We start from the raw sequence: 13,058 nt of genomic DNA on the forward strand, positions 1-13,058 counted from the left end.
TAGTTGCCCTTTTTCTTCGTGTAGACGAATAATCCCTGATCTTGTCAGGGCAGCTCTGTAATTGGGAAGGAAAGTAGAGTTTCGGGCCGTTTTATGCGTTTGGCAAGTCCCGGTTGTACTCCAGTAGGCGTGTCACCATCTAATTCGTGCGTGCCTGCAAAGGGTCTATATATATCGCTCTGATGAATGACGTCACCACTGCTTGCAAGATACGCTCTCGAACGCTTTCTTCGGTGGTCTGACACCGACCGCGAGAGAGTCGATAGAAGGAATGAGGCTTTAGACAACTCAGGTAGGCCACCTCTGGCTGTTTTTGAGGCTGCTTAATTAAATGAACCCGCTATTCCTTCGCTGAACAGTCGGCGGGTATTCCGGCGTCGTTTGCTGCTTAGTACCGCGACATTCGTAAAAACCTATTTGAACGCGTTTTTGAGAGGTGGGCGTGATTTTTAGGCGTGGCCTAAACAAGGCGTAAACAAACAATTAAAAATATGGCTTTTAATGTTATATTTGACTATTTTACCACACATTTAACACACGTATTTGCAAAAAAACTCAAATTGTGATTTTTTCAACTTCAATTTTAAATACAGCTTACTGCACTAACATCGAGGCGATATGGACTCAATCGATTCGATATCGACTCAATCAATTTGATGAACTCGATATCAACTCGATACCTACTCGATATCAACTCAATGGACTCTATGGACTCGATATGGACTCGATATCGACTCAATCGATTAGATATCGACTCCATTAATTCGATGGACTCGGATATCGACTAGCTAGTGTACACATTATGACTCAACGTACTTTACTATAGATTGCGTGGGCGCGGTCTCCCGTTTTGTGTAATTTTCGCTGACTCGATATTATCTTTTTTCGAAGATCTGCGAAAAAATCCTCCTATGGGATATACCGGAAACGAATTTGCCGGTCAAAATTAGCGATATCGACGGGGAGGAAATTGGCGTCTTTCCCGTCAAGCTGACGAAGGTCTTGTCTAGGCCTTCGAGAAAAAAAAGCACTTCGAGAAGACGAATCCAGATAGTGGGAATACGGTTTTTAATGATTTTTTGAATTAATTAAATTTTTTCAGTTTGCTTCTCGTTTGGTTCCCAACTGGCGATGTTTGGTAGACTGCCGTCGCCGACCGTCAGCACTCAATATCTTCACGTCGACGGAACTACCCTCCACAGGAGGAGTCATCAATGGGGAACCTTTACTATTCACCTCGGTATAATTGATAGGCTAGCCCTTTGTCAGTCCGCCGGGGACCACGGTGTCAGAACTTTACGTGTATTTTAACTAACTTAGTCCGGACTTAATTAAACTAGATAATTGCGTAACTTTTGTGAATAAGAAATATCTTACCTTAGAACAAAGATTGCTATGGCAGTTTAAATTTGTGAAATAAAATTATTTTGTGACATCATAAATAGTAAAATGCGTTCTTTGGGACTGAATTTTTTTGGCAATCAGAAAAGACATCAAGAATGTAATTGGCAATACAGAATCTGTTGCCATGGCAACCAAACAGAGAAAAAAATAGTTTACGTGTGATACTTTTTGAAACAAGGTTTCTGCACGCAGAGGAAAACGCCGCAGCGGTCGCATTTGAACGACGGCCTGCTTTCGCATTTCTTGGCGCGGCACCTTTTCGTCTTGTTCGGGTGGAAAACAGGGAAGTGGCGGCCGGTGTACCGTTTGGCTTCATTCGTCGCATGTACACCAACTGTTCCCCGAAAGCTCTCTTCTCCGATCAATTCGTCAGCGAGAAGGAGACGAAATTCCTTCTGCGTCATTTTTTTCTGCCTTTTGCTTCCTTGTACAGGATAAAAGCATTTACGGCGGCGGTATCAATTAGGTAATAAAAAATTCGCATGTACCACTTGATACCTTTCCTGCTGCAAGAATAGGTCTTACGCAGGTTGTCAGCCAAATCAACTCCCCCCATGTATTGATTGTACTTTTTGACAGCCATGGGACACTGGATTTCAAGATCCTGTCCACGGCTGTCATGCCTGATGACAGTGGCAAAGACATCAGGGGGAGTTATGGTGTTGATAAGGCCCACAGCTTTTTTGTCCATCCAAAAAAAGCAGTGGACCTCTGGCTGCAACCTGCTGCCGTTGGCGTCTACCGCGAAGTCGGAGACGGAGGCTCCGCGTGGGGTGCGCGACTTCTTCATTCGATCCTTGATTGTAGCTGGGACGCCCTTCCTCTTTTCCCGGCAGGTGCCAATCATGTACGTGTTGCGGAGGAGTAATTCGAAGGCCAGTGAAGGAGAAGAAAAAAAGTTATCACAATAGATGTGATAGCCTTTGTCAAGGTAAGGAGCCGCCAGAGTCATCACAACTCGCTCCCCCATGCCGCCTTTCTTTGCCAGCTCGTCGTCTTTTCCTTTGTACAGATGGAAAAGTAGAGTATATCCATTCTCAGAATCGCATCTAAAAATGTTATAAAAAAGCGTTATAAAAATATATATTGGCTTACATGACCCACATCTTGAAACCGTATTTTACTGGTTTTGCTGGCATATATTGTTTTATTGATTTTCGTCCCTTGAACTTTATCATTGCCTCATCCACCGATAAATTATGGTGGGGTTTGTACGTTGCTGTGCATCTATATTATTATATATTGTGTATAGTGTATCACATGTACATATTGTACAGAATTTATTATACTTACCTCTCACTGATCATTGTTACAAGCTGTTTGATTTTATGCACTTTGTCGTGGTTTGGCTGCCCTGCCACTGGATTCTCAGCGTCATCGGCAAAGTGAAGAGCTGACAACAACGCACGAAATCTCCTGTAGCCCATGTTTCGTGTTGCGTGAGCCGATTTCAGAAGTGGGTGATGACACCAATTATCCTCTAGAAATGGGGCGGATTTTATCCCAAACGCCATTAGCATACCAAACACGACCAGTATTTCGTTTTTTGACGTCGAAAAAGATGGATTCTAAAGAAAGAAATGATTCCTGAATTATTGTGAAAGAATGTGTTACCGTTTTTTTTCCCTGCCTGTTTGTTTCGATGACAATGTGATTCATCACAACATCGTCAAAGAAACGGCGAAAAAACCAGACCGGTGTTTCGTTGCCCGTCAAAGCCGTAGTGATTCCAATTGCCTCGGTACACTCGTCAAACGTCGGAACATTAGCGCCAGCGGCAAACACTTTTTCGGTGTAATCGTCAGGAAGAACATTTTTCAGTTCCGTCACTAGTCGGGAACTGTCTTTCTGGCGACGTGGAGGAGCCGTAGCGCGACGTTTAGGAGAGCGCCTACGACGTCGACGGAGAGGGATATCGCCCTCGTCCTCGTCTTCGTCGTCGTCGCTCTCTTCACGAGCCTCGACCTCTTCCTCGACCTCTTCACTTTCTACTCCGTCATCGCCGTCGTTATCAAAATCGTCGTCAAGATCGTCTTCGGGCCCGCCACTCCCTCCACCTCCCGGGCAGCTACCGCTTTTCGCGCGTAGTCCGAAGACGCTTGCTCCTAACGACGACAGGACATGCTGAAATTCGCGCTCTCCTTTTGGCGTCAATTTGTATAAAATATTTTCGTCGTCGTCGTCATCGTAAATCTCTTCGTCGCCGTCGCTCTCGTGTTCGCTTTCGTACTCGTCGTTTTCGTACTCGTCGCTTTCGCTATCGTCATCGACTTCGTCTATATTAGACTCGTCATCGTCTGTAAGAAAATAATCAATATGTAAATAAATTTTACCTGTTTTTGAACGTTTTGCGGGTGGCGACGTCAAGACGCTTTCGTTCATCGATTCGTTCATCGATTCATTCATCGTTTCGTCCACTTTAGGATATTCTTAGATAATATAATGCTACTAAAAATTTTAGGAACTTACATTGAGCTCGCGAGATCGGATCGATCGAAGGATGCGGCGAATCTTCTTCAAAATGAACTTCTTCGTCATCGTCTTCAATCTCGAGGTCTCCGGCATCGCCGGAGACGTTCATGAGAGCTTCCGCAGCTTCGCGTGCATCCATTTATAGTAGCCACGCCAATGCAAAGAGATATCCGGCTGAAGTTAGCGCGCGCAAGTAAGAAATAAAACGGGCGTTTTCTTCGCTCTTACCGATCTTACTAGCAAAAATAAGGGTTCTCACACACTATGTAAGCACAGAACACGGTTTTCGAATAGCGAAACCACTGTACGAACGCTGAAACGCAAAATCAGAAACACTAGCGCGCGCTAAAAAAACAAACACGAATTTCTCAACAGATTTTAATTTTTAGTCCATAAAAAGAATCGAAACACACACTATATAGCTGGAAAGTGCTTTATCCAATGCGGTAGGCTTAGTTTGCAGAGTTTCCGAAATTTCGTGAATTTCCGGTGACGTGCGATCACGTCATCAACCGTGGACGTCAGTTTAGGGACAAAGAGGCCTCGTCGCAAATTTTTACAGCCGGACGATGTGAAAAACGCTAAAATAAAGGAACGCTACGTTTGCGTTTCGACAAACGGTCGAATTTCGCCATTTTCAGAGATCGTGCGGTCACGTGACCTTAGCACGAACGTCGACGCGAGCCCAGGATACATCTATACGCTGACTTATAAACCGCTGACGTAGAATACAACGCGCAAGCGCAAATAGGCACCGTGGTCCCCGATAATCAGATATAAGCAAAAAAAATCGTAAAACTGACAAAGGGCTAGAATTGGGGGAGCGCGAAGACCTGACTCCTTTTCTCTCTCTCTCTCTCTCTCTCTCTCTCTCTCTCTCTCTCTCTCTTCCTGAAGTCAATAAAATTGAAGGTGAAAAGTTCTCCTTTATCGATGGAGTCGTTCACTACGGTCAAACGGTGAAGATCGTCTGCACGAAGACTGGATGGGATCTGCCGCTATTGGTATAATTCGCTCTGTTTTACTTTTCCCCCTCCATTAAATATTCTGCAGAAGCAAGCTGTTTCGGAGCTCCCAGAAATTATGTTGTGCTCCAAAGGCGTTGGCAACCGAATTGCTTAGGACCTATATAAAAAAGTAAGACTGCACGAAAGGTACTTACGCCGTGCAGTACTAACTTGTGCAGCTAAATCTACTTTCATTGGAGAATATGAGGTGAGGTTTACGTGTTCCGGCGTCCGCAGCACCTCGCAAACACCGATACAGCGTATCGGTCGTGCCGGTTGAATTGTTCTCATTCGAGGACGACTGTGACCGAGAAAGCGACGTCGTCGGCACACCACAGTAAAGCTTACACGACAGACGAAAACGTGAATTTTTCAATGCATTCCATCGAACCTTATAGCGCGCTAAGACGCCGAAGAAGGACTTTATAGCGACGACTCAGGGAGCGATAACTCACAAACAAAAACAGAAAAGAGCTAGCAATGGAACTTTGGGAGGTAAATTACCGCGTGTCCTGAGTGGCGAACCATTTTTTCGATTTCGTTCGGTTCCGATCTTCGTGCGACGACAGGATAGCGCGGAGCTGATTCCTGGATTTTCCGCGCACATCCACTCCTCTTTCGGTCAGCACACAATCTAGCCCTTTTGGTACGCCGCTCTCGTCTACGAGCGACTGAGGCCTTCTGTTCCACTCAGTGTCATGCTTAATGGCTGACGTCCTACCGGCCCTTTGTTCATTGCTTTTGCATTGAGAGCGTCACTTAGAATGCGGCGATGGCAAGGGCTGTTGTTGACGACAAAGAGAGCCTTCCGTCCCTGGTACTTAGAATTAAAAATGCTGATTGCCTTCAAAATTTGATCTTTGAATCGATCAGCATTCCAGTACCTCTCTCTGGTTCCACCGACTCCCTTGCCACAAGTTGACGCGCCTCGTCCTGTAAGAAGCTTGTGTCGACTTCTACAATAAAATCGGAAACCATTAGAGCTCGGCCCTTCGATTTGGATTTCACTGATTAATTAAAGAAGCCGTCGCACCAAAAGGAGGGTTGGTCGTTGTTAGTTCTCCATTTCATCCAAGTATTCTCCACGTCGCTGCACGACGTCAGCTCTTTCATGTCCATCGATATAGACCCCTTCTTGTATTTGGTGACCGAGAAGCCTAGACAAGTCATCCACCGATGAATCGTACTTATCCACTCATCAACGCGAACGCGAGCGACATCGATTTCTTCTTGCCGTTCTCGAGATTTAGCCGACTCTGACCGAGGTGTACGATGTTACTTTTGTAGACGACGAATTTTGGAGAAAGGCTCCGCGAGATAGGGTTTGCCTACAGTAACAAACGAGTGAATAAGTCTCTTTCATAACAAGTTATAAATTTTGTTTTGGCAGCTATACAATCAGAAGCGTCAAAAGAAATACAAGTAGAAGCGTCACTAGCCAGCGCAAGAGGCGAAGAAGAATTTAAAGCCCCGAAATACATCGAACGCTTTACCACGGCTCTTCATAAGCTCAACGCTGTCAATCTTTAAAGTGTGTTGTTTCAAATAAATTTACTAAAAGGAATACGAATTAAATAGCCACCGTATTGAAAGTAATCGCAACTTTAGACGATCTACAACGGGTACTTGACCAAACAGGTACTTCAATTCATTAATTAACTAACAATTTCTGGAACTGAAACGTAAGTCAATAAAGTCTGCTTTGAATGATTACATCGCTATTCCTTCTACTCTAAAGAAGCGATCAAAAACGCCGCAAGGGAAGATAGAAACAGTTGATTCAATCTTTGTTTGAATGTCTAACGTTTCTGTTTAGTTTCAATTCCTAGTAAGAACTTATGGGTAGGTTAGAAAGATGTTTCTTTTATTAAGTAGTAACTTTATGCTGTACTTTAAACCTGTGGGAGGAAATAGAAGTGAAGGAAGCCTTATCAATTATGGAAAGTCTTTTTATTTCTGAGAACGAAGTAAATTATTGAACTGATTTATTGCCATTTTAATAACATTTTCAGAATCCTAAACCCGGGCTTAAAAATCAATTAGCTTTAACAAAGGCAGCAGGGCAAAACTGATCGACAAAACGCTGACGCTGCGTTGGAGATGCGCTGCGGCCCCGTCGGCGCTGCGACGACACCCGCTGTTTCCGCCGCTTCCCTCCTAGGGATCGCCGTTGCGATCAAGACTTTCGTTTGACTGTATCAACTCGACGAGACCACGGGAGACGGCGAGCGTTTCACGCGTGACGTCCATGGACGCCTGCAATGAATACATGCGCGACATGGACGCGGTGGCAACGGCGGACGATCTAAACGTGCCAAAGGCGGGACTATTTCCCTAGCTTGTCGTTTGACGTAGCGGTTGGAGACGCGACGGCGCAGCAGCCGCGCTCCCGCCGCCACTGCCGCCACCGCCGCCACCGCTGCCACCGCCGCTGCTGCTGGTGCTGCCCCCAGCAACGGACCAATGATAGGTTGTGTTCACTGCTATTTCGGCGCGACTTGCATTGAGTCCGTAGATGCGACTTCCCAGCACTTCCTCTTCGTTGTCTTGTTAAATTTTTTTCTTGTACGCGTTGCTGATCGAGTAAAATAGCAGAGACGGTCGTAAACTCTGGCGGCAGAGGCCTGAATTGGTCGCGAGGACGGTTTCTTTCCTTTTTCAAGGGTGCGCGATATCATTCTCGGGGCGGAATGGGGAGCGAGTGACTACCAGAACGCGTGATTGTATTATTTAATTAATAGGGAGGGAATTCCCCATTTCATTAGCCTAAGGCAATCAGAGGTGGCAGCCTGCATGAGCCACCAGTGCTCTCGATCGACAATTCCGCGCGTCGTTGCTTTGTAAACGTCGTCTCGACTCGTCTAGACTTCCTTCGCCGTGCGGCCGTCCCTGAAGGTGTCTAGCCTCGTTCCCTGACCCTCTCTCGCTCGTACTGGATGCTTCCTTTCGCCGGGCTAGAAGGTGTCCCAAATGAGACGACGCGCTACTGGATTTGCCCTGGCAATCATAGCCTCGTCTCAGACCCTTTCTCGCGAGAAACGGTCTGGACTTGTACCGCCCTAATTTAGGCTAATTTAGGCTATTTATAGTAGTTCCTGTCGCTAGGGTACAGTACCAGCCCAGACCCTTTCTAGCTTAAGGTGGTTGCTCCCTACTTGAGGCCCCGCCTACCTCATTCCTTGTCTTCGTTTATGACAGTTGTTCTCGATACTCTTCGTTTCTACATGCATTCTAATCTTCTCGGTAGCCCGTAACACATTCGCCTTGTTCAAACTTCGCGCGTTTACGGTTCCCGGAAGAGGAGGCGGTTCTAATTAGTAGGGCGGACTTACTTATTGAGTTGTCCCGTCAGAGAGGGAACATCTGGTATTTCTGGCATTTTGTTGGGAAGATGAACCGAGCGACTTCTGCCTTTCGAGAAGCCTGTAGAAAAGAAGGGTAAGCATTCCGATTAGCGAGATCATTTTTATGGGTTTTCTCGAAGATACTCTCCGCCGGCGCAAGCTGAGAGTATTTTCAAAGAATCCCAACCTGCTGCGGCGCGAAGGCGCCTTGGCCGCGCAGAAACGGACCGCGAAAGGCGAGCAAGGGTGTATTTGAAGCTTAAGAACTACTTCTGGGTAAGTAATGGGCCAGTAACTGATCTAAATTGGTTGTAATGGGTGTTTAGTACGAAAGGAGATTTGGGGGCGAATTAGTGGAACAAACGAGGTACAGTGAAACAGGACCAACCTATATCTGGCCAGATGAAGTGAAAGACTGCCTCCGCTCAATGTTTCCACGAGATGTTCAAGGGGCCCCCAATCCGGGCAGGAGGGATCCTTCAAGACAGGACGTAAGATAAAGAATGTGTGCCACTATTATTACCTTACTTCTGCTTGTAGCGTCCTCTGTGCGTTGTGACACTTGCGGATTTCTGCGTTGAGTTCGGCGAAAGGCGGCTCCTCCAACGTCACCGCTTAGAAGACGATTCAGATGAAGAGGATACTCTGTCTCAAGTTCAGCCAACCAGCTCGTCTTCGTCGTCATCAACATCGGTGGAGTACTGAAGAAAGAGCTGAGTTGCTTACTAACCATATAGCTAAGTTGCCTGCATGCAGTATCAGTTTCCTGTGTTAGAAAGAAAATTGATGACGTAGAGTGCGGTTACGGTGCCTTCCTTTTCTTCGCGTTCACCTCCTTTGACTTGTTCTGTCTCTTCTTTTTACCTTGGCCTTCACCATCCTCTTCTTCTGCCTCCTCTCCATAATCATGAAAAATTCCTCTTTTTTAACCCACGTTTTCCTTTTCTCCGTCTCTCGATCTGTCTCTTTTTTGGCGAACTCTAGCTGCTTTCACAGGGGTTGTCTTTTCCGCATCTTTGATGTCCATTGCTTTTCGCGAGCTTTTTTCAGGGCTTCATTCATTCCATGAAATACTGGAAGCTCCAGCCTTTGGAATAAATCAATCACCCATAAGTAATCGTCTCCGAATGTCTTTGTCGCCCACGTCATGTTTGCTTGCAAAAGCCCTAGATTGGTTGAAGTCATGTAGTGGAGACGCTGATAATTGCTCGACTTGTTTCTATGTATAAAACACATAACATATTTGCGGTTTTTCCTGCATTTGCTAGACCTGAACTGCGGACGAATTGAGAAGGTTGACTCGCAAAGATTTGTGTGTCCTTTTCCAAGCTCCGGATGAATAACTCGGTGTGCGTTAGTGGCTCTTTTCTTGCATTCTATCTCGTAGAGGAGAGCATCTAGTGGGCAGGTGAGAGTAGACTTGCTGTTGTACTCCTTTCCCTTGCATTGCAATTCTCCTCTGCATGAATTGCAGGAACAAACTCTTTGTGGATGAAACTCGCACCTCCCGGTCTCCCATGAGTGTCTACATAGTAGATATTCAAACAAAATTTCTTCTTTCCTGTCAACGTACATGTTTCGCGCGTGGTACTTTCCAAGCGTTGTCATTAGTTTTGCGTATGTTGCGGGGTCGTTTCCTGCTTCTTTCACTGCAATGAAATGGTTAATCTTTGCTGCACGAATGAAGTCATCTCGTATACAGCCGCAGCTGCTGCTATGTTTTCCTGCTTTGCACACACAGGTGACGTCATCAATAGCTGGAAATTCACCCTAAAAATCTCCTTTTTCCCGCGCGAAACTCTTGTAAATGTTCATACCCTGTGTTTTGCTTTATACGTCTCCGTGACTGACTTTTTCAGCATCATTTCTTGCAATCTCTTTCCATGGGCTCGACCAACATGGCCGGCACATGTATATATATACACTTTGCTTGATTCCTGAAACATAGTCCAATGCTATAAGAATTGAATTTTTCGCTCACCTCAGAAAAGATCTTGCAAAAGCTTTCTCTGATGACGAATCGGCATCCTGCCAAAGAACTTCAATAACGCAGCTGAAAAGTGATTGTTCAAGATCAAGAGCAAAGAGCATTTTTAGCTTACCCTTCATCGCGTGCTGCCTGGTAGCTTTCTTCTGCAAGAATCCCTTCCATTGACTTTGATGTTCCCAGGAAAACGTCCTCAGCAACTACCTTGTCCTTTCCTCTCTGACATTTGTGGCCATACCACAAAAGGCCGCCAGTCAGGTAGTTCTTGACAATAAAAATGCCGTTTTGACTACAAATGCCAAGTCAAGCGCAATCGTTTTCAAGACACGTCAATATACCTATGAAAACCCCGTGTGAGCCACACGCCGTCCGCTGTTACGACTCCTCGCTTCCAGCTCGCAATTGTTTTGTTATCAAGATCTTTCATGTCGGTTTTTGCACGTGAGCACATGTTGTCAAGTATAGCTTTGGACACAGCATAAATCTAAACCAATCTTAGAGGTGCTTAGGTAAAAATGAAGAGAAATGAGTAACACATTTTCTATCAATTTTGTGAACGACTTTGATCCAAGTACCTGCATCCCTAAGTGCTCCTTCATCGTTCTTTCAAATCCAGTGTAGCCAAAACCAGACACAATAAATGCCAAAGCAAGTGCCTGCCCTAGAACTGTTTGTCTGCTTCCACTTATAGCTGCTGATGATCGAAGATTGATCTTCCTTTTTTTGCAGCCGTCACAAACGAAGTTCACCACGCATCCTCCTCCCATGCTTTTTAGGGAGACCGTCACTGGAATGAGCTTTCCTGAAGGATACCACTTAGTCTTGTCTCTATAATGATTTATTTCTACAAGCCTGTGCATTTGTTGACGATAGTACAAGAACTGGGTCGATTTATCTGATCAATAAAGTCATCAAGCTGGTCGAGAGTTAGCAATGTGACGGCTTTGGGAAGTGCCACCGGCAGCAAAACATCATTATCATCATTGCCATCATCATCATCATCATCTGATGATGATGATGATGATGATGATGATGATGCGTCGTCAATGTTGCCTGTGTTCAGCGGTCATTAATTAATTATAGACAATAATTTAGTGAACCTTCTGGGGTTGGGGAAAGAAATCCCTTCTCACATTGTGTTGTTTCTTCACTAGCTGTAGAAAGTGTTTATCTAGGCATAACATATTGGATAATCGCAATGCAAAGTACCTATTTCGTCGTCTAGACTAGCTGATGAGAGCGACTGTGCCAACGCTGAGCCAGACTCCTCCATAGTGTAGTCTTCGTCGCTCTCGGCTGAAAAGGAGTCGCTATCGGGCGCGCCAAAAAGCTGACGTCGAGCTCTCCACTCATCGCGGGCCCTCCCGAGACGTTTCGCGCTTTTGAGCAAATGCTGTCTCTTTTCGCGTTTCCCAAGGCGTCTTTTCATGTCACTAGGACAAAACTGTGCTATTTTTAGCTCATGTCTTCTAACTCAATTACGGAGAGGACTTCTTCACGCGATGCCTTTGTTCGTAGGATTGCTGTCGCAGCCAAAGACACGCATCTGCGAGTTATCCGGGAACAGAAAACGAACGTACCGTATACAACTTGCCCGTTTGAGGACGAATGGGACAGCGAAGCCACTTGTCACCCTTCGAAACGAAAAAATGAATTTTTCGTACGCTTCTACTGAAGTCACATGTCCTTTTCGTAGTTCAGCAGCTTCGTTAGCATCAAAACAAGATTTTCCTGGTACGGTTTTTTATGCATCGCATCAATGCTGAGTAAGGCAAGAAAAATCCAAAAAAGAAGAAAAAATAGAGTAAAACGCGAACATTTGATTCTAAAAACTATTTATATCACAGGCGTTTCTGCTAAAGGCTGCAGAAGAGGATGCCGTGAAAAAAGATAGTTGATTATATCAAAGTCATTCAAAACTTGGGACATCTTCTGAACATAAAATGGCTCACCAGAAATTGAAAAATATTTTATTTGAAAAATGTGCGACTAAAAATTGTAATACAGTCAGAAAGTATTAGAAAGAACTTACTGAAAAGGGTAAGTCGGCAGTTTCATTTTACAGGGAGCAACCACCTTAAGAGGAGCATCCTGGAAAGCGAAAAAAGGTCCGAGACGCAATCTGCATGACAATCATCGGTCGTCGCGGCGCGGCGAACAGATCCCATCGTGCAGCAATTTCCGTATCTCATTTTCAGGATCTCATTTACCTAAATTTTTTGCTGGATAGAAGACGTGACCTGTGTGCATTTGCATTTTTACTCCTCTTACATGTCTCTTTGACATATCATTTTTGCGCATTTACATGATCCCGGATGCTATCAATAGGAGGGAGGAACTTCCCACGAGAAAGAGAGGTCGAAAGAGGTCTTTATTAATAACCCAGATGCCGTGTCAAGATTCGGCAATTTAATTGTTAATTAGATTAGCGTTCGTTTCCTTCTTTGATCCGGGCATTGATGAGTTAGCGATGCGTTTCGTTCGCGACAGCCACTCGGGCGACGATTCCGGTGCCGTCGCCGTCGCGAAACGTTCCGGTTCGGTTAGGGTCGAGCACTGGGGCCAGCTCCACGCCGAAATGCACGCCGCCGACAAAACGACGGTAAGAACAGACAATTTCGTCGTCGAAAACAAAAGAGGACCCCTTCGCGCAGAAACAGGACGATTCGTTTCATCCCGCAATGCGACTCATCCTTCCTCACGTCGACCGGCAACGGCTCGCCTACGGAACGAAAGAGGCAAGTGTGAACATGCATCCGACTCGCGGTTCGCTTTTTCATTTTTTTCTTAGGTACTTTTAACACTGTGAAATATTGCACGAAGTCGAAGCAAAAGGCGAGTTGG

The 13,058-nt window shown here is 45.4% G+C and overlaps 2 protein-coding genes and 1 long non-coding RNA gene across 3 annotated transcripts; 2 read left to right on the forward strand and 1 right to left on the reverse strand.

The window, feature by feature from the left end:
- Window positions 1-1,804: 1,804 nt before the first annotated feature.
- On the reverse strand, window positions 1,805-4,015 carry LOC136197577 (piggyBac transposable element-derived protein 4-like). Its single transcript, XM_065987370.1, has 7 exons — window positions 3,874-4,015; window positions 3,738-3,821; window positions 3,019-3,701; window positions 2,927-2,972; window positions 2,698-2,884; window positions 2,500-2,631; window positions 1,805-2,453 (listed from the first exon to the last, which is right to left on the reverse strand). The coding sequence occupies exons 1-7, from the start codon at window positions 4,013-4,015 to the stop codon at window positions 1,805-1,807; spliced, it is 1,923 nt and encodes a 640-aa protein (XP_065843442.1).
- Window positions 4,016-4,785: 770 nt separating this feature from the next.
- On the forward strand, window positions 4,786-5,152 carry LOC136197231 (uncharacterized). The gene is made up of 3 exons (XR_010672489.1): window positions 4,786-4,880; window positions 4,930-5,013; window positions 5,063-5,152. It is a non-coding gene; the product is annotated as an uncharacterized lncRNA (long non-coding RNA).
- Window positions 5,153-7,741: 2,589 nt separating this feature from the next.
- On the forward strand, window positions 7,742-8,977 carry LOC136197169 (uncharacterized). Its single transcript, XM_065986874.1, has 5 exons — window positions 7,742-7,778; window positions 8,131-8,321; window positions 8,368-8,503; window positions 8,554-8,718; window positions 8,768-8,977. Exons 2-5 carry the CDS (start codon window positions 8,275-8,277, stop codon window positions 8,930-8,932), a joined length of 513 nt encoding a protein of 170 aa, XP_065842946.1. The 5' UTR covers window positions 7,742-7,778; window positions 8,131-8,274; the 3' UTR covers window positions 8,933-8,977.
- Window positions 8,978-13,058: the final 4,081 nt, after the last annotated feature.

Source organism: Oscarella lobularis, chromosome 17 (assembly GCF_947507565.1).
Source record: "Oscarella lobularis chromosome 17, ooOscLobu1.1, whole genome shotgun sequence".
NCBI lineage: Eukaryota > Metazoa > Porifera > Homoscleromorpha > Homosclerophorida > Oscarellidae > Oscarella > Oscarella lobularis.

Excerpts from the sequence above, each read along its gene's own strand:
- LOC136197577 (XM_065987370.1), bottom strand. The coding sequence starts at position 4,015 with ATGGATGCACGCGAAGCTGCGGAAGCTCTCATGAACGTCTCCGGCGAT. Across the intron at positions 3,822-3,873 it reads TCCGATCTCGCGAGCTCAAT|TGGACGAAACGATGAATGAA; the intron begins GTAAGTTCCTAA and ends AATATCCTAAAG. Across the intron at positions 2,632-2,697 it reads GTAACAATGATCAGTGAGAG|ATGCACAGCAACGTACAAAC; the intron begins GTAAGTATAATA and ends ATAATAATATAG.
- LOC136197169 (XM_065986874.1), top strand. The coding sequence starts at position 8,275 with ATGAACCGAGCGACTTCTGCCTTTCGAGAAGCCTGTAGAAAAGAAGG. Across the intron at positions 8,322-8,367 it reads GAAGCCTGTAGAAAAGAAGG|ATACTCTCCGCCGGCGCAAG; the intron begins GTAAGCATTCCG and ends GTTTTCTCGAAG. Across the intron at positions 8,504-8,553 it reads AGCTTAAGAACTACTTCTGG|TACGAAAGGAGATTTGGGGG; the intron begins GTAAGTAATGGG and ends ATGGGTGTTTAG.